Raw genomic sequence first — 26,413 nt, 5'->3', positions numbered from 1 at the left:
GGAAAAAAAATTAAATACAGAAAAGTGCGTATTTCTCAGAAAGGGGAAGTGAAAACGAGCGATGGATAGGTATTTCTGGTGTTTGTCTTCTCATGACCAGAAACAAGTGGTAAAGCAAACTGTAAGTTAGCCAGTTGAGTGGAGTAGAGGGAGACCCGTTAGGAACCTACTGTCATAGGCCAGGCCAGAAATGGTTCACTTGAATTGTAAATGGAATAGGAGCCAGAGGCACCCACAAAAGACTCTTCAGAAATAAAATCACCAGCCCTGGGATATGGAGGGGAAGCGGGGAGCTGAGGCCACGCTGGGGTGTCCAGGTGGAGGTGACCAGCAGGCAGTTGGATTTGAGGTCTGCAGAAAGCCTTGCACTAAGAGAAATACCGTCCGCCATGATGGTTAAAGCCTTGGGATTGAATGATGTTGCTGAGGAAAAGAAACGCAGAGAGAAAGAGAGACCACTGACGTCAGAAGGGCAAGAAAGACTAAGTCTAAGAAAGCCGCTGGATTTGGCAAATAGGAGGTCATTGGTGATTTTTAAGAATGCAGTTTCAAAAGAGTTCTGGGGATGGAAACCACAAACTAGAGGAAGTTGGAAATGAAGGCGGAGGATATAGGTTGCTCCTTCAAGGAGTTGGGCTGAGGGAAAGTGAGAGGGCAACATTTTAAAGGTGTCAAGAGCGTTCGCAGTCAGAGGGGGAGAGAGCTAGGAGGAGGAGAGGATTCCAGAGAGAGCTGAGCCCAGCTCAGATGCAGGGCTGAGCCTGTCAGGGAAGAGGAAGCAGCCGTGCTCCCCCAGACATGGGGAGGGGGGCAGAGGGGAGGCCCACACTGACTTCTGAGCTCGGAAGGAGCGAGGCTTGGGGGAGCGCATGTCAGACGGTCTCCGTCTCCTCCGTAGCGTTGGAGGTGCAGCCTTCACCTGGGAGAGATGGGAGCTGTGGGTCTGGGACTTGGAGACGGAGGTTTGGAGCCTTTACGTGCGTAGGAAATACTCGCAAGTCCACACGGAGGAGTAAAGAGAATCTGTTGCTGCTGGACCACAGCTGAAGAGGCCATCTGTTAGGGGGACTCACAGTTAGAATTTTTTTAAAATTCCAGGAGCCTTCAGCGGCTTCCTATTAGGGAGTCGAGGAGGTGGGTGCCAGGTCGTCTCTGAGGCTGGGGGCCGGAGAGGTTAGAACGGGGAAGGTGTGGGGAGCTCGGGGCAGTGTGGGCTTTGAGCAACCAGCCGATTGTCAGTGAGGCCACTGTGGAGGTGGTGGCCTGGGTAGGGAGGGTTTGGGGGGACTGGACGTCATGATGAGGACAAGGGCGGGTCAGTGGGAGTGCACAGGGTTGTAGGCGGCAGGGGCTTCAGGTCAGCGAAAGGGATTTCATGATCGAGGAGGGCCCGAGAAGGGAATAATTGTAATTAGCTGAGCTAGAGTCAAGTTGGTGTGAGTTAAGTTTAAAACCTGAAGTCAGTGACCCAGCAATTCCGCTGGGAGGATGGTTGCCAGGGGAGAGAGGGGGAGGGGCTGCCACTGAGTAGGGGGTGTCTCCGTGGGGTAATGAAATGGAATTAGATGGTGATGCTGGTTGCAGAACTTGTGAAAATACTGCAAGGCTGTGTACTTGAAAAGGGTGAATTTTATGGCACGTGAATGATCTTTTTTTCTTTTAACCCCTGAAGTTAGTACGGGGCAGAGGACAGGAAAAGGGAAGCAGCACGTACGGCGGCGTCCCGGAGGGCATTGGCAAGAACGGGCGGAGAGGAGGATCAGGCCACGCGCTCAGTGGCCTTGGAAAAGTGGGAATTTTTGGGGGGGTCAGCGCTATGGGTTGATCCGTGTGCCGGGTACCCCAGACGTGACGGCCCGTCCTCAGGAAACCTGCAGTCCGGTTGAGCCCAGAGCTGTCATCTGAGACACGGCTCTGAATAATACACACTGATGAGGGGATGGGGCTGATGACAGCCAAAGTGGAGAATCAAACCCAACGCCGGAGACATTTTGAAAAGTCTGATGGAAGCCGGGGCTTCCGTCTTCCAGGTGTTCACGTTCGGCTCCCAGCAGCCGGCTGCAGATCCCGCCCCCCTGGAACCTGGGTGGAACCCTCCCTACTTACCTGCTCGCCTGCCTAAGGCCTGGCCTCCCGGCCTCCACGGTTTTGCCGTTGCCCAGGGTCACCCTTGGGAGCCGTTCGGGGGTGAGGTTCGTTCATTTCTGGGCTCGAATGTCACCTCTCTCGCTTCCAGGTCGGACTGGTGTATATGTTTAACCTCATCGTGGGCACCGGTGCGCTCACCATGCCCAAGGCCTTTGCCGCAGCTGGGTGGCTCGTCAGCCTGGTCCTGTTGGTGTTCCTGGGCTTCATGAGGTAAGAGGCCACCCCCGGGGAGCTGGGGGCAGAGCTGGGGGAGTCTGCCCAGGAAGCCCGAGCTCTCTCCGTCAGTGTGGGGGAAGACTTCTGTGGTGAGGGAATCCTAACAGGTGCCCGGAGCCAGGAGAGGAGGCCCAGAGGTCTCAGGGGCTCGCTCTGATGGAGCGGCTGTCCACCCCCAGTCACTGAGAAGTGAAGACCTCCAGTTAGGCCGTGGGGTGTCTCACCGCGGTGCTCGTGTGTTTCTTACCCAGCTGCTTTGCCTCCGCTGTTGTACCCTTTCTCGATGGACAATTAGACGGACAATTAGTAGTGAAGGTAACAAGTGTAGAGTTCAGTTAGGTGATGAGTGATAAGGGGAAACGTACAGCGAGGTGAGGGGCTCAGGAGCCTGGGGTGGCCGCGGTTTGAAGCAGGTGGTCCATGGCCATGGAGGGCAGCAGACTGGAAGGGCGAAGGAGGGGGCACTAGTGGAGGAATGAAACAGTTCAGCAGCTGAAGTGAGTTAAGACCTAGAGGAGGCTGCACAGGATGGGAAAACACCCGTGTTTTTCAGTTTCTTCCCACGTTTTCTTCTGGGGGGTTTTGTGGCCAGCCTTGAGGGACTGTTGGCTCATTACGTACTGCGAGCCCTGGTGACTGACAGCCCCAGAAGTCCTTGTCCTTCTGTGACCCTGCAGTCCCCTTCAAAGGACCTTCAGCGCAGGCGGCCACCCGAGCGGGAAGTGATTATTGGGGGCCCCCACACCCCAACCTCGTTCAACCCATCTGCGTTCAGACGTGGCTTTGTGCAGCCTGGAGAAGCCTCTTTACGCCTTATGATCGATTTTAGTTTTACTTCCCAAAAGAAGGGGAAATCTAAAGCCCTTAAAACGGTCACTTAGGCAAGGTGGTGAGAAACCTTTCTAGGAGGTGCTGCGGTGGCCGGAGTGGGAGTTTCAGAGACGGCTGCCCCACCCGTACCGAGATGGAGTGGGTGTGGGTTAACTTCTGTGTCGTTCCCCCCAACCCCCAGCCCCCTGACTCCCGGGCCAGGCAGCCAGCCTGCAGCAGGTGACAGCGCCCGAGGCAGGGGCTTGGGGTCGAGTCTGGCATCAGGCTGTGCCGGGTGGCTTCAAGAAACAGATGCATGTCCCACGCCGGGTCTTTTCAGCAAGGACGGAGTCATTCCTCAGGCTTTATCAGCAGGAAGGCGGCCCTCCCCTGTACTACCGGCTGCTAGGGAGAGCCCTCCCGCTGTCATCCATGTCTCTCCCATTTCCTTAAGTAAAGACGATTTTTCACTCTAGTCTGACTTCTCAGCAAACGTCTGGTGTCACCTCCCAATTTCCCTTTTCGGACCAGATTATTAGGAAATTAAAATGTGAACATACTTTAATTTATTAATACGTTTTAATTTATTAAATATATTAATTTATTGGTATATTTTAACTTAGTGACACGTTGTTTATCGGGACTTCCCTGGCGGCACAGTGGTTAAGATTCCGCACTCCCAGTGCAGGGGACCCGGGTTTGATCCCTGGTCAGGGGACTAGATCCCACATGCATGCCGCAACTAAGAGTTCGCCTGCCACAACTAAGGAGCCCACCTGCTGCAGCGAAGACCCAGCGCAACCAAATAAAGTAATTAATATTTAAAAAAATACATTATGCATTAATATATTGTAGTTTATTTTAATAACTAATATTGAAGTAACAGTTACTTTAATACTAACCAGATTATTAGGAAAGTAAAGGTACCCCCCCAAAAAAGAAGGAGGGGATGATTCCAGAGCCAAGTGTCCTTTTCAATTATTATTATTTTTTTTTAATTAATTTATTTTATTTTTGGCTGCATTGGGTCTTCGTTGCTGCGCACGGGCTTTCTCTTTGCGGCGAGCGGGGGCTACTCTTCGTTGCGGTGCATGGGCTTCTCATAGCGGTGGCTTCTCTTTTTGTGGAGCGCGGGCTCTAGGAGCGTGGGCTCAGTACTTGTAGCTTGCGGGCTCTGTAGTTGTGGCGCACGGGCTTAGTTGCTCCGTGGCATGTGGGATCTTCCCCGACCAGGGCTTGAACCCGTGATCCCTGCATTGGCAGGCGGATTCTTAACCACTGCGCCACCAGGGAAGTCCCCCTTTTCAATTATATCCACACCTGTGTTCCGTCCATTAGTGTGTGTAACTGGGGGTTGACCGCTTGGCTAGCGAGGAGAGGTGAGAGCTGCCTGCTGCCCCTCCCAGAAGCTCTGGGAGGGCCCCCTTGTGGACCAGTCTCCTCTTCCCAGCTTAGAGCATTACCTGGTGTCCATCCTCCCATCTCTCCCACCTCTGCCCCCCGACAGGCCCCTTCTGGGGAGCAGTACCACCTTGCCCCCCGGGCAAGGGAGCACCTCTCCCCCAGGCTCATTCTCCCTCCTTCCCATCAGCTTACTTCACACCCTTCTCTCCAGTGCACTGGAAATACATTCTAAATATAGACAGACGTCAGGAAGAGCACGAGAGGCACCACGTATTCACACATGCTTTTTTATCAGGTCAGACCCATCTCAGAAGTTGCCATCCCTTCCTCAGGAGAGAGAATGCTTTGGGCTTACTGGTCGGGTCAGGTCTTAAATGGCTTTTCCTTTTATTTTGTACCTTCTCCAAACTCCTCCCTGCCTTTCGCAGTTAACACGTGGCCTTCCCTTGCAGTTTTGTGACAACTACCTTTGTGGTGGAGGCCATGGCGGCAGCCAATGCTCAGCTCCGCTGGAAGAGAATGGAAACCCATCAGGTGTGTGTGCTGCTCTTGGCTCCAGGCAGTGCCCCCAGGCAGTCGTGTGCAAAGAGGTGGCCCTCAGCAGCCAGTCCTCTCCCTCCCGACGCCTGGAGGGCTCCTGACCACAGCGCTGCTCCAGGACCCCAACCCAGAGCTGAAGTTCACAGCCATGTCAGCTTACGGAACAAACGCAGTCTCTGCTCTTTTAACATCCCCTTGTTGGTCCCTCCTACCCCGGCCTTGAGCTGGCTCAGTCATTCTGAACCTTTGTACCCGGGAACTGTGCCGCAGCTTCTCCCTCCCAGTGTGTCTGACCCTCTAATGTGACAGCAGGGAAGTGTTGAAAGCTTCCTAATCAGATACCTTCTAGAAGGAAATCACAAAGGAAGCAGGCTGTCCATTGGCCGCCCCGGGGGTTGCTGTAGAGCTGTGTGCCCTCTGTTTCCTTGTTTGTTCTCATCCACCCTGTGCCCCCCCTCCCCAGGAGGAGGAAGACGATGGGTCCTCCACGGCCTCCGACAGTGATGTTCTCACCCAGGACAACGATGCGCGGGCAGAGAAGCGGCCCATCCTGTCTGTGCGTAAGTCCTGGGGTTCTGGGCTGGCCCGTGCTTCCCTCTGGTCCGCGGGCTTTCCCTTACTCGTGGAGAGGGCCCCAGGGACTCCCTACAGAGACGCTCTGGCATTTACCACCTGAGGGTTGAGCCGAGGACGGCACCATGGGACAGTAGAGCAGAGCACCGGCCCTGCTGTCTCCGCTGCTAACTGGCGCGTGCAGCTTGGGGAGGTCCCTTCACCTCAGCCCCTGGAAGCTCAAGTAAATGTCGGTTCTCTGACTTCTGTCCTTCCTCCTATCCCAACACACACACACACACACACACACACTCGTGCACACGCGCCCTCACGCACATGCCCACACACGTGCACACACACGCACACGTGCCCTCACACACTCAGTCTCACACACTCTCACTAACACACTCATACTCCCACACGCGCATGTGCCTTCACACGCACACACCCACACACGCTTGCACGCCCACACACTCTCACTAACACGCACACGCTCACACACGCACACACGCTCACACTCCAGTTGCGCCAGGGCGAAGCATCCCAGCCTTCCCTCTCACCCCACAGTGAGCACCCCTGGGATCCCTTTCTATAGACGATTTATTTATTTACTTGTTTATGTATTTATTTACTTATTTAATTTAGTCTATTTATTTATGGCCGTGTGCACGGCATGCAGGATCCTAGTTCCCCAGCCAGGGATCAAACCCTCACCCCCTGCAGTGCAAGTGCGGAGTCCGAACCACTGGACCGCCAGGGAAGTCCCTCTAGATATTTCGAAATGTTTCAAGCAGGAAGCATTAGGAAAACTTTTCTCAGGAGTTTGAACCCGTTGGGATGTCATTATTCTGGAGAATTCAGTGAACTCAGCACCCCTTCTAAGAGCTTTTCCTTGTGAGAGGAAAAAAAAAAAAACCACTTCCTCTTTCTTCTTGGTTCCACAGAGAGGCATGGATCTCCGAACCTTTTTGAGATCACAGACCGGGTGGAGATGGGGCAGATGGCCTCCATGTTCTTCAGTAAAGGTGGGAGTGCTTTCTCCAGGTGGGGCACGGGCAGGGGCAGAGGTGGTGCCTTCTTGGGGGCCGGGGCAGCCGGAGCGGGGTTTCCGCCTCAACTAGGGACGGGGCAGGCGGGGGGGGGAGCAGATCCTCAACCCGGAGACCGCCTTGCTGAGAGGCGTGAACAACTTTATGGTTTTTCCTGGATTCCTCCCCGCTCGTCAGCGCATCAGGAATAAAGAAGCAGCTACTTAGCGACTACAGCTCACACGGGTTGAGAGTCCCAAGCAGCTTTCCAGGGAAGCCAGTGGAGGCGGCTGGTGGTTCTGTGCCTCCTGCTCGATTACTTCTGACTTGTCTTCTCTTTTCTTCTGGACTGTTCTGTTTAGGACAGGACAGAGCAACCACTTTGTGACAGTAGGTGTGTGTGTGTGTGTGTGTGTGTGTATGTGTGTCTGCGTGTCTTCCTGGTGGCCAGGACAGAGCAGCCACCTTGTGACAGTAGGGGTGTATGTGTGTGTGTGTGTGTGTGTGTGTGTGTGTGTCTGTGTGTCTTCCTGGTGGCCAGCAGAGGGCGCTAGGGGCCCACACTCAGGACTGCTATCTGGACTCTGTGCGTCTAATCCTGACAGTAGGGGTGTGTGTGTGTGTGTGTGTATGTGTGTCTGTGTCTGTGTCTGTGTCTGTGTGTGTCTGTGTGTCTGTGTCTCTTCCTGGTGACCAGCAGAGGGTGCTAGGAGCCCACGCTCAGGACTGCTGTCTGGACTCTGCGCATCTAATCGTGACCTCTCCGTGTGCTCCACCTGCGGCTTGGTGGGATCGAAGGATAGCACCCAGCTCGGGTGCTGCCTTGTTGGTTCCGGCAACAATAGCTTAGACCTCCGTTCCAAATCTTGTTCTTTTGGAAGATGAGCTATTTAGGGTTTAGATTTTTTAAATGTTCAATCCTTCACAGAAAGACACATCTCAAAAAATCCTTGACCTTGCAGTTACCTTGGGAGATTTTGTGCCCCTCCGTCAAAGCCCCTGTTTGCAGAGGGGAGCGTCTCCCTTGGTTCTTTCCTGTCTTGAATTTGGCCGCACTAAGTTAGAGCCGAGGGGGATTGTGGAAACTAGAATCTAGAATCTTCTCAATGGCTTCTTAGGACATCCGGCGGTCCGTTTATCACCATGGTGTGATGTGACAGAAGTTCCTGATTGAGGTTGCCTCGGGGTCTGCCTCCCTCCGTCCTCCCCACCAGGCCGGCCTCACTGAGGGTTCTCAGAATTTATCAAAACCAGATTGGGGGCTTCCCTCGTGGCACAGTGGTTAAGAATCTGCCTGCCAATGCAGGGGACACGGGTTTGAGCCCTGGTCTGGGAAGATCCCACATGCCGCGGAGCAACTAAGCCCGTGCGCCACAACTACTGAGCCTGTGCTCTAGAGCCCACGAGCCACAACTCCTGAGCCCATGTGCCACAACCACTGAAGCCCGTGTGCCTAGGGCCCGTGCTCCGCAACGAGAGAAGCCATCGCAGTGAGAGGCCCACGCACCACAATGAAGAGTGGCCCCCACTTGCCGCAATTAGAGAAGGCCCGCGCGCAGCAACAAAACCCCAACACAGCCAAAAATAAATAAGTAAAAATAAATATACTTATTAAAAAAAAACCAGATTGGTTGTGTCTGGCGCACTTCTGTGCTTTTCCTTTGTTCTATTTCTATCTCTCCCCGTCTCATTAGGCTCAGATCAGAGAAGCAAACATTCCCTTCTGGCTGCTGCACAGCCTCCTCCCAAATGCAAGCTTCTGAAATAAAATGCACGTTGGAGGGGGGACACATACCTCTTAAACGTCCTTCCTAATTTTCATGTTTCACAGTCCACCCTGATTTCTTTAAGAATTCTAGGAACTTGTGGTTTTGTTTTGTTTTTTAATTTATTTATTTTATTTATTTATTTTTGGCTGTGTTGGGTTTTCATTGCTACGTGCAGGCTTTCTCTAGTTGTGGCGAGCGGGGGCTACTCTTAGTTGCAGTGCGTGGGCTTCTCATTGCAGTGGCTTCTCTTGTTGTGGAGCACGGGCTCTAGGCGCGCGGGCTCAGTAGTTGTGGCTCGCGGGCTCTAGAGCGCAGGCTCAGTAGTCGTGGCGCATGGGCTTAGTTGCTCTGCGGCACATGGGGTCTTCCCGGATCAGGGCTCAAACCCATGTCCCCTGCATTGGCAGGTGGATTCTTAACCCCTGCGCCACCAGGGAAGCCCTGGTTTTGTTTTGTCTTTGTGTGTGTGTGTGTGTGTGTGTGTGTGCGCCCCACAGACTAGACTCCTAGTTTACCCAAATCTGATAGAAAATAAACACGTTCGTACAAGAGCAGCTCAGACTTAAAGGAAGCTCTCTTCCCACCTGCTCCTGGGTTTCTCAAGCTCACCACTATAGCTGTGTGGCTGGGTCCTTCTTCATTGCAGGGCCTGCCCTGTGTGTTGTAGGATGTTGAGTAGCATCCCTGGCTTCTACCCACTAGTCGTCAGTAGCACCACCCAGTCGTGACAATCAAAAATGTCCTCAAACTTTGCCAAATGTCCCCAGTAGGGGGTGGGGGACAGAATCACCCCCAGTTGAAACCACTGCTCGGCTCTATCCTAATTCATAGACCGTCACCTTCACCTTTGGGAGGGCTGCCACACTCCACACAAGTCTCCCTTGGGGTCCAGACTCAGTCCTTGTAATGAGAAATGCCAGTCCTGGTCATTGCCGTCCTCAAGGAAGTTCATTGATCCTCCCACTTTGTGTCTCGTAATGAAATTTATTGATCAGGGAGGGCCAGTGACAGTTTTATAAACAGCGGACATGAGTCCACGGCAGGTGGAGAAAAGGATGGGAGTGGGGAGGGGCAGTGCCTCCCTGCAGGAGCGACGGCTCAGAGTGAAAAGATGAGCGGGGGCTGGGCTCGGAGCCTGGGGGTGAGTGGCAGCTACGCCAGGGACCACTGAGCTTGGACATCCAGGGTTCTTTCAAGAACTATATCTTCCGAATCTTTTCCGCCTAGGCTCCTAGGAGCAGAGCCGACCTCAAATAGCCCAGGAGGAACATGTCCCTGGCTTTCCCCCGGGACCTAGAGGCTCATCTGAGCCACGTGGATTAGAAGGAAACTGTCACTTCATTTTTCTTTCTGTTCTCGGAGACTCCAGCAGCTTAAGATCAATGAAACCAAAAACAAGCAATCAGTCTGAATGGGAGTTTGAGACTGGCCGTCTGGGGCCACGACCCTGAGGTTGTAGGGCCCAGATGCTTTTTTCGGCACTTTTACCCCTGATCTTTGTAGCTGGAATCACGTATGGAATTTAGCACTGGCTGAATGCTTCTCACTGCACAGGATTAGAGACGGTCAGGGACTTGCCAGGGTCAGGAGAAGAGGCCGATGGGATGAAGACCAGAGCTTGAGTTCCCGCCTGCCAGTCCAGGCCCCTCCTGGAGGGAGAGGGGACCAAGGTTTGCCTCTGCAGAGGGAGCTTCCGCGTCCCATGCCTTCCAAAGTCAGTATCCTCCCCTGCAGACGCTTCCTGTAAGGAGGGAAGTGAGCCGTCCCACTCCTGCCACTGTCTCCCTCCCCAGCGCGCCAGGCCACCCTTCCTCCTCTTGGGTGCTTGGTAATGGGCCACATTCAGAATGAGGCACTTGGTCTTTGGAAATCAAGGGCTTTTCACCCTCCTGATTTCAGCTTCCGGAGCTGGGCCACTTCCTGTTCTCTTCTTTTCAATCCCTCAGTCTTTCATCTTAGAGCCCTGTGTGTGGCTGCGAAGGAGGCCCTGGTCCAGGCAAGCCCGGGGGTTCAGGCCTTGACTCAGGCCATCCCTCCTTCTCCCCTCCGGTCAGCCTGTCCCGAGCGCGAAGACGCCTCCAGGTCCTCCCTGGCCAGTCCACGCCCCACACTCACCCTGGATGCAGAACCTCTCTGATCCTGTCCCGCTCACCACCGGGCGACAGTCTCGAGCAGATGTGTCTCCCGCCAGCATCTCAGTGTTGGTAGCCAGAATGAGAAACAGGACTTGGGGGTGGTTTTCCCACTCTGCTTGGAGAACGAAAGCCGTGGATGAGGTAGAGCTGTAGTCATCAAAAAAGCAGGCCGGGGCTTCCCTGGTGGCGCAGTGGTTGAGAGTCCGCCTGCCGATGCAGGGGACATGGGTTCGTGCCCCGGTCCGGGAAGATCCCACATGCTGTGGAGTGGCTGGGCCCATGAGCCATGGTCACTGGGCCTGCACGTCCGGAGCCGGTGCGCCGCAACAGTGAGAGGCCCGCGTACTGCAAAAAAAAAAAAAAAAAAAAAAAAAAGCAGGCCGGCTTCTCCCTGTGGCTCCCTGACCGATGGTTTTGTTGCTTTCAGTGGGGGTCAACCTGTTCTATTTCTGCATCATCATCTACCTGTATGGGGACCTGGCCATCTATGCTGCCGCCGTGCCCTTCTCTCTCATGCAGGTGACCTGGTGAGTGTCCCCCCTGCCCCCCACACCAGCTGCAGCCAGAGGGGCTTCCTTGGGCAGTCGGGGCAGTGTTTTCTCAGGGTAGAAGCCCAACACCAAGCGAGTCCATCATGTCTGAGGCCCTTTTCTGCACGCATCACAGCCAGCTGTGTGTCCTGGCCTTCAGAGACACACAGCTCACCGCCGACCCCATCCCTGCCCCGCTGGGAAGGTGACTGGGATTCCCACCAGTCGCCGGGAAACAGTGCAGCAGGAATAAGGTGCCTGCCCCCAGAGACAGAAAAACGTGGCTTGTGGAGGGTCAGAGCATGGGACCTGAAGCTGCAGCTGGGCGGCGGGGGGTCGGGGGCGCGGCAGTTGCCCCTGGTCAGTAAGGGCAGGTTCTCTCTGCTCCCGGCCAGGCAGGGAGGCCCACACTGAGCCATTGTTCTCTCTATCAGCAGCGCCGTGGGCAACGACTCCTGCGGAGTGGAGGCCGAGGCCAAGTACAACGACACGGACCTGTGCTGGGGGCCCCTGCACCGCGTGGACGCCTACCGCATCTACCTGGTGAGTGGTCGGCCAGGCTGGCCCAGGGGCCTGGGAGCCGCCCGCCTGCACTCTCGGCTAGAACTTTCCCCAGAGCGGAGAGTCTACACAGCCCCACAGCCTGGCTAATTACTGGGGCTTTGGTCCCGGGCAGAAAGTGGATCATATGGCTACAGTGCCAGCCCCAGGGCGTCCCGGCCAGCGGACTTCCATCATATGTGGTTTGGAGTTGGCATTGGGGTTGGCGCCAGCTCCGGGCCGTGAACTCTTATAAACTCATCTGGGGGTTTGAAGGGCATGCTTATCAAAGCCCTGTAAGAGGGCCAGGGCTGGCTTTCCAGAAACTTTCCCTGTTTTGACCTCACTCCCGGCCAGCCCAGGAGCACATGAGTGGATGCCGGGTTTGCTGGCTAGGCAGGCGAGACTGAGCCATCTCACGGCTGACCCCAGGTACAGACAGCTCTCCAGATCAGGAGGGATCAGCCCAGCTCGCTCCCAGCCTCCCCTGCTCCTCGCAGACAAGGGAAGAAGATGAATGTCCAGGCTCCGTCTTGAGTGCTTTGTGCCGGGGGCGGGCCGGGGGTGGGCGGAGGGGGGAATTGGAGCTGAATAACGTGTCCCACGGGTCTCAGGGAATAAGACGCAAAACCAGAGGCAGGTGTCTGTCTGCCTGCTTTGCAGGCGCGACTCAGAAATGGTTCCCTTTCGCCTGTGCGGTGTCTGTTAATGCTCTCTGCTCCCTCCTGGCCTCCTCCGCCCTGACACAGATTTAGGTACATTAGGCGACACAGAGCTTGACACGTGGCCACCTAGCTGATGTGAAGCGGGACGCGGGACACGGGAGAGCCGGCCTCGCAGGGAGGCTCAGGGTGTCGGCCTCTTGACTTAATTATCCCTATCCTGGCAGAGCTTCCCGCGGCCGCCACCTGTGTTATGCAGCTCTGAATTTGTTAACCCCAAGGACAGCGGAATGGTGGTTTCACCTTCCCAGTCCTATCCTATCGACCTACCCCAGGAGTCCCGTGGCCCCAGCCCCGGGAGAGATTTGTTTTCCTCTGTGCGTTTCTGGACCAGTCGGGTGGTCAGCTGCGGCTAGGAGGGTGTCTTCCAGGAGGACTGTATCTCAGCCAAGGTCCGATGGGACTTCGGTGGCAGGTTAATTTCCCAGCCCCTTCCCCACTTCCCCAGCCTTGGGGGCAGGCAGAGAACTCAGCAGGGCCACCAGGAGAACCCGGGAGAGCGGAGGCCTGTTAACCTCTCGGCTTTCAACAAACCGTGATTGATACAATTAGCAAAAGTGTTGGTGATTGTAAGGACCCATCTGGATCTCTAACCGGCACAGTCAGGCAGAAGGAGGAGGTTGAAGAAAGGGTCCCAGGGGCTCAGCACAGACCCGGGAGCAGGTCCAGGATGGAGGGTCAGCGGCAGAGCCCCTCAGGCAGGTCTGTACCGGGGGCGCTGCTGGAGGCTGTGCAGGGTCTGCCTGGCTCGTTCCCCCGCGCATTGGCAGAACAGACACGGAGTGCTGGGAATGTTGCTGCCGCCATCGGCCCGATGAATTATTTAGCAGCGTCATTACTGCCTTATTAAACTGTTCTTCCTCTCATTCCTATAAACCTTCCACATGATGGAAGCCTCCCTGCCCGAGTTTCAATAACTGTCTGACCGAACAGAAGGAGCCCTTCAGGAAAGCAGACAGGCATTAATTACAGCCTTTGTCTCCCAGATACTGCACTTATAGCTCATAAAGTTAATTGCCACCGGGCCCACAGAAGCTGCACGAAATAGGAGGGGGCGGGGCTGAGCAGAAACAGAGCCTGTTCTCTCTGAGTGGTTGACACCCTCCCACTGCCGGGGACTTGAGTTGGCTCAGAAGGTTTTCGGTTCAGACGTGCTCTTCTGCCTGGTTTGGAGAAATTCAGGGCAGGTGGACCTTCGCGTTGTCTCAGAAGTTACTTTACAACTTTGCATGTGGCTTCCGGGGGGGTCCGCGGCTTCCACAGAGCTGTGCCACCTGACCCTAAATACCGGGGGGCGGGGAGGGCTCTGTCCCTCTGCAGGCCACCCCCTCTTAGTGAGTCGGAAGCGGCCTAGCGACTGAAGGAGGGGGTTGCCAAACGTGGGTTTCCTTCCTCCGTCCTGGGTGCTCTGTGACAGGTGCTAACAGCATCTTCCCCTCCCAAGTCCGGCCCGCGGGGCTCATCCCTGCATCCTTGTTCCACCAAGTGGCCCCTTCAGATCATGGGAGAAGAGGGGCATCCTTTCCCCTCGCCCCCCAGTCATTCGTGTTTGGAAGATTGTCCGTCCCGCCTAGAGAATCCCGTCGCGCCTCTTTCTACCAGCTGTCTTGTTGCTGCAGCGTTGGCCACGGAGGCGGGCGGGTTTTAAGCCCCCTTCCCCCCCCAGGCACAGCCACTTCTTTGTCTCAGGTACACGATACACCTATCCGGCTGCATGTTCAAAAGGACCTCTAATAGCCACTTCTTTTCTATTCCAGGACAGTATTTTTCTGCCTTTAACTTTACGGTTTAATTTTTAGAAAGTCCTCTGGAAGCAGCCTCTTCCGTGTCTTCCCGGGAGTGCTGCTGAGATGCACACCCAGAATGAGAATATTCGGGATATTAACCGTCTCCAGAGGCCAGCCTGTGTAGCATGATTACTTGTCAGAAGGGAGCTTTCTCTACCACCAGCTACCGGTCGCCTCCCGAAGCCCTTGACCTTAATGAGTGGAAAATTCCTCCTCCCTTCCCGTAGCCTGTGACCTCTGTCCACATCCTGTGACTCCCATGCAGCTGATATGAGTCAGTTTCTCCCTCTCCCTCCTTGAAGTAGCCGCAGAGCAGGCTGCTGTGAGGTGGGGGTGGTCCCGTGAGTCACACGTGCCCCCAGGGCGTCCCAGCAAGACGCCGCAGCTGGAGCCAGCAGTGACCTGGGCCGCCCCCCCCCCCCCCCCCGTCATGAGGGCCCGTGAGAATTAGCATCAGGATCTGATCTTCCGAGCCCCACCGCCCACCCCTCATGCTCCTTTGAAGTATCAAATGGGACAGGCTTTCAGACCCGCAACCTTGCCTCCAGGCTGGGGAACGTCCTGGGATTCTCTCTGCAGAGCACCTCTGGCTTGAGTAGGAAACAAAGTCAGAATTTAGCATTTCATTTTCCTATGTGCTGAGGAAGAGTCAGGAGCTGCTGGTGAACGGCAGGGTCATATGGAAATGAGTTCCGTCCAGGAATCGTACTGTCCCGAGTGTCTGGGAGGCAGGACGTGTGTCGCTGTCCCCTTGAGTCAAGGGCACTGCCCGGTGCTCTTGTTCTCCTTCCTCATTCCTGCAGGGCCGTCCGGCCTCATTTGCGCCCCAGGCCCCGTCAGTACCGCCTCCTGGAGAGTGTCAGAGGGAAGTCCTGGGGGGACAGCGGGACTCCCCGAGCGCTGAAGCCTCCTCACTGCCCGCAGGAGCGGCCTCCACAGCTTACAGGTGGACAGGTGCCGCTGCGGCACCGGCGGCCCAGCAGGCCCCGGCTGGGCAGATCCAGGCCCGTAGATGGCAGAGCGGAGCTCATCCTGGCTGGAGACCCAGCCGCAAACTGGCAGCGTGGGGCAGGGGGCCCCTCGTGGGCTGCTTTGAGACAGGACAAGGTCACCCTGGCTTGCCATGCTGCCTTTAACGCAGGAGCTGTGAGGTCCACCTCTGGGGTCTGGGGGTGAGCGGGGAGAGAGGTGCAGCCTGGCAGGTGACCTGCCACCCACTGCCAGACAGAGGGGCCTCTCCCTGCGGACACCCCTTGAAGAAACAGGGTATGTGTTGGGGGCTGCAGGGGGGATCCTGCCTGCTGAACTCTTCCTAAAGGAGCAGGTCAGTCTGATTCGGGCTCAGGTTAGCGGTGAAGGGTGCTGGTCTCTCCTCCTCTGGCAGGAGGCTGTTTTCTGAATCCGTCTTGTCTCAGTCTTACACGGCAACGCTTCCCTGCCACTGGCGACGTTTAAACAGCGCGCGCTTCCCTTTTTATTTTTATTTATTTATTTGGCTGCTCCGGGTCTTAGTTGCGGGATGCGAGCATGTGGGATCTAGTTCCCGGACCAGGGATCGAACCTGGGCCCCCTGCATTGGGAGCACAGAGTCCTAACCACTGGACCACCAGGGAAGTCCCACACGATCCCCTTTTTAAAACCAAACAGTCTCTTTCTAGAACGGTACCATTCAGGGGAAGAAACATCCCTTGTGTTGGGGGGTGGAGAACAGAGTGACGTACCCAAGTGGAGGCGCCAGGCCGAGCACTGCCAGGTCCTTCCTGCGTACGGTTTGCGTCAGTGTAGCGAGTTACCCATTACTTTCTCGTTTCCAAACAATAAGGTCTGTGGCCTCATCCCATTTCACAGCAGAGCAAACTGAGACTTGGAGACCGTGACTTCCCCAGGGTCTCTGAGCTGAGGCAGAGATGAGAGCCCAGAAACGAGGGGGCAGGTCACGCCTGCTCACCAGCCCTGGGAGCCTGACGTTTGCAGAGGTTGGGGCGACGCTGCCCCAGGATGGCATCTGCTCGGTGACCTGTGTCTGCGCATCCTGCCCATCTGCCTGACTGACCTGCTGTCTTCCTGCCGCCCCTCACTCCTGGGTAGCGAGATGGGCTTCTTCCATTCACTCAAGTAGCGCTGGAACTCAGAGCGTCTGCCCAAGGACGTCTCCCTTCCCTGCCACGGTCTCTCTCTCTGTTCTTTCAATAGCAACCACGGTACCCTGGAGCTGTGGCATCTGCTAATAAGTGGGTCACCACTGCCATTGCTTGAATGTTTATTCTTAGCGACGCTGGGGCAGGAGGTGGTCTAGAGGCCTTCAGGATCAGTGAGGAGGGAAAGGTAGTGTGAAGCAACAAGGTTCAGCGGCAGCAGTGACTTCACGGGACCTGGGAACTCTCGGGGACACCTCCAGGGGAGCCGCCTGTGCCCCTAGAGCACAGCCCCAATAGGAGACAGTGTGAGCGCCGCCCCTGGATTTGCACAACGTGGGGAACCCGGAAGGAAGCAGAGACCATGGCGAGACAGGCAGGGTGGTCCTGGAGGGCAAGCGCAGTGCTCCCAGGTTGGCATCTTCATGCAGGAGTCTGATGGGTTGGCTCCATCCGCAGATGGAGGGCAGGGCCCTAAGTGCAGTAAACGGACCAGTGGCAGTTTCCCTTCTTTGGGGACATCGCCCTCCTGTCTGCCTCCTGTGGGTTGGGACCTAGCCCAACACCAAAGCGGAACAAGCCAAGAGGAGGTTCCCGGCCACCTGGGCAAGAAGGGGGTTGCTTACAGGGTCTGGGACATCAAGGCGCCTCCCTCATAGGGTGGGGACTGTTTGGGGACCTACCTGGGCTACCAGGGAAGCCCGTCTTCTTTGCCTTCCTTTCCTCCCTTCCTAACCCTGACATCAGCTCCTCATTTGGTTCTGGAGGCTCCTGGAAGGTCAGTTGTGCTTCACCCTTTCCTCGCTGCTCGCGGGTGGGAAGGTGCCGGTCATGCTGGGCAACGCCCTGCAGGTGCGGCGAGCAGAGTAGCTCTCCCGGTCCCACCCCGACTTGGTGGGGGGTCTGCGGTCGTCTGCCAGCTCATCTGGCCCCCCGGGAGGCCTTGAGTCTCAGGGTCCTAGCCCCTCAAGTGCCGAGCCTCTGCTTTCAGCCCACGATCCTGGGTCTCAAGGAAGAAAGCATTTCTGCCCAACACCCTAAAACTGCGTGTACCCACTCTGCAGACAGGCAGGCGCTCGTGCTGAGCAAATTCTAACTCAAACAGTGGCCGGTGCTCAGCTTGAAAGGACTGACTTTAAAGGATTAGCTTGTCTCTTCTTTTTCAAGGATATCAACAATACAGGGGCAGGCCTGCATTCTTCCTCCTTCCTCCCTCCCTCCCTCCCTCCCTTCGTCCCTCCCTCCCTCCTTCCTTCCCTCCCTCCCTCCCTCCTTCCTTCCCTCCCTCCCTCCCTCCTTCCCTCCCTCCCTCCCTCTTTCCCTCCCTCCCTCCCTCCTTCCCTCCCTCCCTCCTCCCTCCTCCCTCCCTCCCTCCCTTCCTCCCTCCTTCCCTTCCTCCCTCCCTCCCTTCGTCCCTCCCTCCCTCCTTCCTTCCCTCCCTCCCTCCCTCCTTCCCTCCCTCCCTCCTTCCCTCCCTCCCTCCTTCCCTCCCTCCCTCCTCCCTCCTCCCTCCTCCCTCCCTCCCTCCCTCCCTTCCTCCCTCCTTCCCTTCCTCCCTCCCTCCTTCCCTTCCTCCCTCCCTCCCTTCCTCCCTCCCTCCCTTCCTCCCTCCCTCCCTTCTTCCCTCCCTCCCTCCCTCCCTCCCTCCCTCCCTTCCTCCCTCCCTTCCTTCCTCCCTTCCTCCCCTTCCTAGGAAGCTGTCTCTATGGCTCATCCAGGGAATGGCTGCTTGTGTTTCGTTGTGCTTTCCATCCCCCCCAGCCCTTTCTAAATGAAGTTCAGATCACGCTGTCACTCACTCTGACACTATGGCTTGTCTCTCCAGCTCCTGCCAAGGGACCCCAGGGGCACCCCCGTCACCGCCCCCCCACTGCTACTGGTGTCTGGGCACAGCCTCCGGTCCGTCCCCAGTGCCAGCCCAGCTGCTGCCCAGCATTGCTCAGGACCAGCCCTCACCTTTCCGAGGAGACCTGGGTAGCGCCTCGCTGGACCACGGTGACCCCCTCCTCCCTGACCCCCAGTGCCTTGGGGTGTTTGGCCCGAGCTCCCTCCGGCTCAGTGAGAGGACTGTTTTTATTTTTAACGCGGCTCTCGGGGACATGGGTTCTGTCCGCCATCCATCACCCCCCACGTCCTGCCTCTGCGATGGCTGATGCCTGACACACCAGCTTAGAGGACGGCGCTGACTCCCCTGTGCCATCCGCTCCGAGCGCCCGGTAAAGATAGCAGGTGACGGGCGTCAGGATCACAAGACAGTCCGCACCACCCCTCCCCGAGCCCTGGAAGCTGCTCACCGGCTGAGCTCGAGTCCTCTGGCCTTTCTTCCGTCCTAGTGGATGAAGGGAACTCGGCTGTAGCTCCTGAGCCAGGTGAACTGCCCAGAACCCCTTCTCACAGTGGCAGCTTGAGTGTCTCTCTGACCCTGTTAGAATGTCCCCGACCTCTACCCCCATCTCCGTCGTCTGGAAAGTAATGAGTACATCCTTACAAATAGGACTTGCCAAGGCACAAGCCACTTTTACCCTGGGCACGCGGGAAACTGTCAGTTTGGCTTGTCTGGTGTCTCGTCCTTTCTCCCTGCCCCCTTCCCCAGTTCACTCAGGGTCGGGCACTGCGATGGGGAAAGTTATCTGTGCACCACAACCGAACCGCCCCTGCCAGCAGACTCGGCTTGTAAGAAGCCCCACGATATGAAAATCCCAATGTATAAAACAAACTCAGCGGGTAATTATTTGTTACAAAACAGTTTGATACTTTACAGAAGGGCTTGCTGCAGGTTTCTCTTGAGTACTTACTTTCCCTAGTGCGCTTAAAACGTTATTCTGTGGAAATTAAGTATCTATAAATAGAACTTTTAGAGGCCCATCTCTTGGGTAAAGCGTATCCACATGTTTGTATGTAAAGTGCAGGAGTCCAGAGCCCATTTCACGGAGAAATAGGCCGACATGGGGTTGGCGTGGACATCACAGACGGACGGATACACACACACACGTGCACACACACGGGGCCCCAAGCCGGGAAAGCGTCACGGAGCTTGTTAGGAATATACCCACGACCCACACTTGTGCACAGGCCAGTTTGGTTGGGAAACTTCCAAATAAGTCTCCTTGGGGAGCGTTCATCCCTGCTGGGGACCTTCTGCCCTGTGCTCTTTCAGGACCATTTTTACCCACACTTCACACTGATCCCGGGCACGCCCTAAGCTGGAGGCTTCTTTCTTTGTGCGCAGCGTGATCGGTGGTGCAAAGCTGCTGTTCCTTGCTTCATGAGCTCCCCGGGCTGGTCCTGGCCACTGACCCAGGTGTGTGTGTCCATGTCTGTGTGTTTTTAGTCAGTCCCCTCAGAAGCTGCTCTAGGCAAACTCCCAAGATGCTACATCTGAGGCCATCTCCAGACTCTGCATCCCCTCTGCTTGCAGACCTCCCATTTCTGGGCAAAGAGCTAAAAAAATGACTTTGTATTCTTTAAGGAAATGTCCCAGTTGTCAATTTCAGATCCTTACTCTCCCCTGCTCTTTTTTTTGGCTTCATTTCCCAAAAAGTATAGGAAAGAACTATAGGAAATACAGCAGCCTTCCAGTTGTTTTAAGAGTAATATGGAACGTTCTTAAACATCTCGCGCTAACGAGGATCAAAACTGTTTACGCTAAACCACGTTCCTCCTTCAGCTCCATGTCTCTCTGATGCTTTCATTCCATAGCTGAATCCGTGGTCCTCGCGACGGCCCTGCTGACTTCTGTGAGGCTATGCTACCCCCTGAATGATGCTTGCTCTCTGTTACAGGGTGTCTGTTATAAACAGAATCTGCTGTATTTCTAAATAGTGTCCCAGGGCCCTGGCGGTAATTGTTTAATTAAATAAAGTGCTCATTCTAAAGTAATAAGTGTGCTCCGCCGTGTGGCTGGTGTCCCAACCGGAGGCCCAGCAAACCGTGCGGAGACTAAAAGTATCCACGGGCACGTTCCCCAGCCTGCAGGCTGGCCCCAAGGAGAAAGCAGCAGCTAAGGAACCCCGAAGCGTTCTCAGCCAGCAGAAGGGTGCCTGGGACACGGACGTGATTAGGCAGAGCTGAACAATTAGGGTGCATACCAATGATGACATCCGATTAAGTAGCACGAGCTTGGGATGTCTCGTGAATTAGCCAAGAGTAGGCCAAGGTACATTTTAATAAGCCTTCGCGTGCAAAGGGAGGTACCGCAGAGGGCACGGCTGAGCAGATGTTGTGTGAAGCCAGAAGGAAGGGTCACAGAGCACAGCAGGGCATGTTGAGTTGAGCTCCAAAAAAACTTCCTTTAGCCGCGGATTGAGACGCTCTCTGGAAACCTGGACAGGAGGAGGGAAGAGGCTGCCGGGCCAGGTTAGATGCTGACCAGGGCTGGAAGGCCCCCCACAGTTTGTGACACCCAAGCAGTTCTGGCAGGAGAACTTCTCACTGCTGTTTCAGGAGGCTGTGCTGTACCCGAGGGGTGGGTCGCCAGCCTCCAGGAACACTGCCCAGCCCTCTCCCCACCCCCGGCCAGGAACAGTCGCCTCAACTGGGTCTCCGAGCTTGGTTCCAGGACCACTGGTGCTTATTAAAAATATAGATCCCTGGGTTGCACCCCAGGCCTAATGCAGCAGCACCTAGGACTGCAAGGCCCAGGAATCTGCCTTTTCCACCTGTTCTGAGGGTGCTTCTGTGTCCTCTGCCCTTTGAGAAAGTCTGCTGGCCGAGGCCCTCTCGCAGCGATACGTGGTCTTGCTGACGCCCAGCCTCCCGGGGAGGGGCCTGCTCTGGTCTCCCTTGGATCTGCTCCCCAAGCTTCAGCTGAAGAGGCAGCGGTCAGGGCCCTGCCGAGCCTCCTCCAGGGAGAGAGGGGGCAGGCGTCGCAGGTCTCCAGCCTGGCTTCCGGCGCGTCACTGCAGACAGGGAGCAGCTGCACTCCTGCTCTGACCAGACTGGTTTCAGACTCTGAGTGTCCCCAGGAGAAGAGGGCCTCCAGGAGGACCCCTTTGCCAGCAGCTGCTTTGTTACCTGTGGCCAACAGGTCCCACCCGGTCCCTTCCTCCTGGAGCCCACAGCGTGCCAGCCCCACAGAGGCCTCGGCCTCTGACCATCCACTAGGGAGGGATCCGGGGGTCATTAGTGTGATTCCTTACACCCGACTCCACGGAGCTCGTTAATCACCCCCTTGCCTTGCCGGCTCCCCTCCCTCCGCACCTCCACCGGGGTTACTCGGTACCCCGCAAAGAATCCTGCTGCTTTCCGTTTATTTCGAGGTCGGGGGTCAGCAGGGGAGAGGTGGAGCCAGTCCGCCCCGTGCTCTCTGCAGGGCTTCCAAGTGCCGGGCCCTGACTTCCTTCCCTCCCTCCGCTCCAGCCCTGGCCCCGCTCTTATTGCGCAGAGATGAGTGGGAAGAGTTGGGGAGGTGGGGGGTGCCTGAGCGTCCTTAGTGATTATCCGGCACCTCTCCTGGAGCATCACGCAGGCGTCAGGCAGTTGAGGTGACAGAGGGCAATGGCTCCGCCTCCTCGTGTCCCCGGGGGCGGGGCCAGCAGAAGCAGTCAGACTCCAGCAGGTTACTGGAGACGCTAACAGCCCTGCGGGTCGTAAGGGTCCACGGGGCTCACGTCCCGCCCAGCACCCAGGGTATCTGAGCAGCTTCGTTCTTGACGGAATCCGGTGGTTGGGGGTGTGGGTGCTTTTTTCCGAGGGAGCTGAGGGCCCAGGGGCTCCCCACCCCTTGTCACTCATAACACAGTCCACGATATAGGGTGTTACCTGCCCACCCGTTCCCCTCAAGTCCTCCTGTTCTGAGGACCTGTAAGGCCCAGTTGATCTCTAGTCTGGCCGCGACAGCTGTTCCCCAGCCCCTGGATCACGTGGCCAATAGCTCCAGCTTCCTCGTGTGTGTGAGGCAGCCTGTAAGTTCAGCCGGCCCTGGGGGAGGGACGCCAGGTACCCATCCTCTCCCCTTGTTTGACAGCCAGCAGAAGTAGACCGGGCCACAGAGCTGGGTTTGACTCTGCAGACAGATTTCAGTGGCTAAAAAGTGGGAAGGGGTAAACCCAGCCTGCGGCGCCCAGGAAGTCGTCATCTGTGCACCTGTTCACTGAGCCCGAGGAGAGGTTGCCGCCCGTTGGCAGAGCCCTGCCTCCCCCGTGAGACCTGTTCTCTCTTGCCGTGGAGGGCTGCTTCGGAGCCTGCCCTGGGCTTGTGCACCTCCTCGCTCGGCCTCACCGCCAGGCCCGGGTCAACGTTTTCATGCATCTGTCACTGCACCCAGCTGGACGGGGAGTCCCAGCCGTGCCTCCTCTCCTCCGGCCCCCAGAACTTACAGTTCTAACGTTCCAAGTCCCTTTCAAATCTCCTCCTGTGAGAACAGAGAGGACTCCCACGCGGGGGATTCCGAGGGGGGCCTTGGAGCCCGGGCACCGGGGTGCTTGTCCAAGGAGAGGTGCCTCCTCTCAGCATGAAGATTGCCCCAGGGTCCTGAGGCATTTCTGTTTCTGACATCTCATTCTTTCAGCCTGGTTTTAGGTAAATCTGAGTGCCATCTCCGTACTTAAAGTCCTTTAGAAACTCCTCTCTGCAAGGCAGCTCTAAAGTCCTTCACGGGACGTGGTCTGCTCTAATCTCCTTCTGGAACTTTCTGTCTCACCACCGCCCCACCCTCACTGGCCACTGTCCTCCACAGACGCCGGGTACTTTCACGGCTCTGTGCCCTTCACGTGCCTTCCCCTCGCTTCAGATCCCGACAAGCACGCACTCATTCCAGACTGAGCTCAGGGACCCCCGCCCCTCACCTGCGCGTGGTGGTAATGGGACTCTTATCCGTGTTCAGTTCCTTGGCCTCACTGTGCGCTCCTCGAGGTTAGGGCCGTGCCTTATCCACCTTTCAGTCCAGAGCCAGCACGGGGCTGCCCGCAGGCGGGTTGCTCCACGAGCATCTGAGTGGACGAGACCCTTCAGGTGGGCCGCCGCCACGGGGTCTGCGGCCGGGCACGGGTGCGAGACCCTCCACCAGCCCTTGGGCCTGCTGACGCCCAGGGCTCACCACAGCTGGCGGCCGTCCTCTGCTCCTTGGTGCTGGGACAGAAGCTGCCCCTCAGCGAGGGCTTAGGGGCCCCCTATCTTTGGTGGCTGAAGGTAGCGGAGAGCAGTCCAAAGCCATCCAGGTGCCAGGAGGTCGAGGATGGCTCACCACCCATCTCCTTCTCTGCCACCTCTTGGCACCTGGAGTGTGAGAAGTGAAGTATTAGAACAGGTGCCATCTCCAAAGTCCAGTCTTTTTCCCCAGGCAGAGCCCCCAGCCTTCCACCTGTTTCACCCCGCTTCCCGCATCGTCACACACCCCTTGTCCCTCCCCAGCTCCTTGTCATAATGTCCTTAAAGGCCACCTAGTTCAAGATCAAGCCCCTTGGTCTTTCACCTGGATGTGGCGGGGCGGGGGGGAGTGGACCCTCCCCTCCCTGCCCCGGTCTCTTTCACACCTGTGAGAAGCCAGGCCGTCCTTTTTAAACCCTGATGGCTTATCATCATTGAGTGAGTGACTGCGTGGGTTTTCCACAATATTTATCTTTTCTCCCCAAATCACAAGGGTTGCAGCTCTGGCATCAAATCCTTGGAACTCTGCCCACCACTGGTTACCATCTGGCTTTTCAGCTGAGAAAGAGACAACACAGGCACCCAGACTTGTCCTCCAATAAGACCACAAGGACAGCAGCAGCCGTGCCAGGCTGATGCCATCAGACCCAACCAGCCCTCCTGGCCCGGCCCTGGTTGCCAGCCTGGAAGGGACATGGAGGGGGTGTTGGAGAGACTCTTTCTCTAGGATGTAATCGAGGGAGGCAGTCAAGTGCTCCAAAGGAGGACTGGGCCTTGGATACAGACAGCCTGACCTCTGATCTCAGCTGTCTTGGTTATTATGAGATCTTAGACAAGTTAGTTAACCCCCTCAACCTCAGTTTTTTTAAGATGGAGACAGTAACCGACTTGTAGGGTGTCAGGATTCAAAAGCGATCTTAGATGGAAGATGCTGTTGTCTGGGCACTCAGTAGGTGCGCGGTAATGTTGGTTCACTTGCCCATTGGTTCTCTGAGCCTCCTTCTTCCCCACCCCCGCACAGAGCCTTCCTTCTCTGAGAGGTGGCTTAGTCTCCTGGGGAGTGTCAGGACGCAGGAGTAGGCTCTGGGCAGAAGAGTGGCCTGGTCGGGGGCAGAGCCCTCGCTCGCTGCCAACAGCATCCCCTCAGAACTGGGGGCTTGGAGGTGATGTGGGCATGACACCTGGACCAGGTACAGGGGACGCCACCTGACTCCAGGGGCCGGGAGGGGATTGTGATGTGATGGTGGAGACCACTGGCTGGGAGCCACAGTGTATGTTCTGGAAAGACCCGGCCTCCCTCCAGCAGTGGTCACAGCACACGCCAGGCCACCCTGCACTGGAGGAGCCTCCCGTAGGCTGTGACATTTCACCCCCCACCCCCAGGTCGCTCCTCCCACCATCTCTAAAACTGCGTGAAGCAGCCAGGCTCCTTGGTAGGACATCATGGTGCTTGATCATAGAAGTTTGGGATGAATTTCCCAACCTATCTTTTTCACCATCTGTGGCTTAGAGAGGAGATATGCTCTTTTTGTTGTTGTTTTTTTTTTTTTTGCCTCCCGGAGCAAAAACCATAAAGCTGGGTACAAACCTCAGGTCCCTAAGTAGGGATTTTCTATCTCATCTGAGTAAGGTGGGGGGTTGTTTAGAGAAGGGGGCTCGGAAAAGGAAGTTATAGTTATTTGGGTTCTTTCCTAGGTCTGTTCTGTTTCCAGCTGCCTTGAAAGAAAGGGAAGCAGGCAGCTTTGAGGGAGGGATCTGGGGATGTTTTCAACTGTCAAACAGTCCAGGCAGCCTTTCAGTCAGTGTGTCTGGGGAGTCACAGAGGGAGCCTGAGACCTGCCCTCTGCGTGCATGGTTGTCTCCGGGCTGACAGGGCTGAGGTCGCATCACCCAGGCTCCTTGAGAGCTGGGGAGCGATGCGCCGGAGGCCTGGACCGTCCTGTGCCCAGCCCTCCCCTCTCAGAGCTGGAGCCCTCATCCCGTGCAGTTGCGGCGTCGGCTCAGTCCGGGGGGCCTCTCTGCCGTTGTCTTCCAGGCCGCCCCCTCCCCAGCCACAAAGCGACTGAACTCACGCCCTGTAGGAGGCAGCACTCTGGGCTTCGACAGCCAGAGCTGCCCGTGTGCATGGGGTTGGGAGCAGCCACCCCTTCTGTGGTCCCTCCCTGAAATCCCTCCCAGGCTCCCCGGTATCAGAGACAAAGGGCGTGTTCACAGTACCTTGGCAGAGGTTGTTCAGGCAGCCCCGCCCCGGCCAGTCCGTGTTGCTGCCGGGAAGGTGCCCCGGCATTTCATCCTCTTCTCGGTGAATTGTGCGTGGGGAGAGGTCTTTTCTCCCGGCCAGCCCCCTGATCCCCGGGTCTGACAGGCGGGCGAGTTCCTGCCGTGTGGGTTTGGTTTCTTGCCTCTGTTCTGTAGCTCAGTGGCTACTTAAGAACTCCCTGGGGAATCTTAACTTCTGGCCTCGGCCTGGGGCTCGGCGCCTTGCTCTCCTGGGCTTAGTGTCTGCCGGCAGCACGCGCTCACCTTTTGATGAGCGCTACAGATGTTATGAGTCTCGGAGCTCACTCAGTCCGAATGGGGCTGAATTGTTTGACAGGAGTGGACTTTGTTTTCTGCTGAAGGGCGTCATGAGATAACAGCTGAGTTTATAGAGTTGACGTCTATGCTCCAGAATCACACGCTGCTTTAGAATATCTGGGCATCAACCCTCCACTTTCTTTTAAATTTATTTATTTTTGGCTGCATTGAATCTTCGTTGCTGCGCGCGGGCTTCCTCTAGTTGCAACGAGCGGGGGCTGCTCTTCGTTGCCGTGCACGGGCTTCTTATTGCCACGGCTTCTCTTTTTGTGGAGCACAGGGTCTAGGCGCGTGGGCTCAGTAGTTGTGGCTTCTGGGCTCTAGAGCGCAGGCTCAGTAGTTGTGGCTCACGGACCTAGTTGCTCTGCGGCATGTGGAATATTCCCGGACCAGGGATCGAACCCGTGTCCCCCGCACCAGCAGGCAGATTCCCA

General features: G+C 56.6%; 1 protein-coding gene across 2 annotated transcripts in view; it reads left to right on the top strand.

Annotated features, from left to right (window-relative positions):
* The window catches only part of TMEM104 (transmembrane protein 104), a 57,921-nt gene that overhangs the window by 5,936 nt on the left and 25,572 nt on the right, over window positions 1-26,413 (top strand). The window contains exons 3-8 of one of the 2 annotated variants that reach the window (XM_032616839.1): window positions 2,237-2,358; window positions 5,031-5,112; window positions 5,582-5,678; window positions 6,615-6,695; window positions 11,030-11,129; window positions 11,570-11,675. In XM_032616839.1, the coding sequence (XP_032472730.1) occupies window positions 2,237-2,358; window positions 5,031-5,112; window positions 5,582-5,678; window positions 6,615-6,695; window positions 11,030-11,129; window positions 11,570-11,675 (588 nt within the window). Of the gene's footprint in view, window positions 1-2,236; window positions 2,359-5,030; window positions 5,113-5,581; window positions 5,679-6,614; window positions 6,696-11,029; window positions 11,130-11,566; window positions 11,676-26,413 lie in introns of both variants that reach the window. The other variant, XM_032616838.1, reaches the window with a different exon arrangement.

The sequence above is a fragment of the Phocoena sinus genome, chromosome 20 (assembly GCF_008692025.1).
Source record: "Phocoena sinus isolate mPhoSin1 chromosome 20, mPhoSin1.pri, whole genome shotgun sequence".
Classification (NCBI taxonomy): domain Eukaryota; kingdom Metazoa; phylum Chordata; class Mammalia; order Artiodactyla; family Phocoenidae; genus Phocoena; species Phocoena sinus.
Note: the sequence above shows the minus strand (reverse complement) of the source record. Positions and strands in the feature narration are given on the sequence as shown.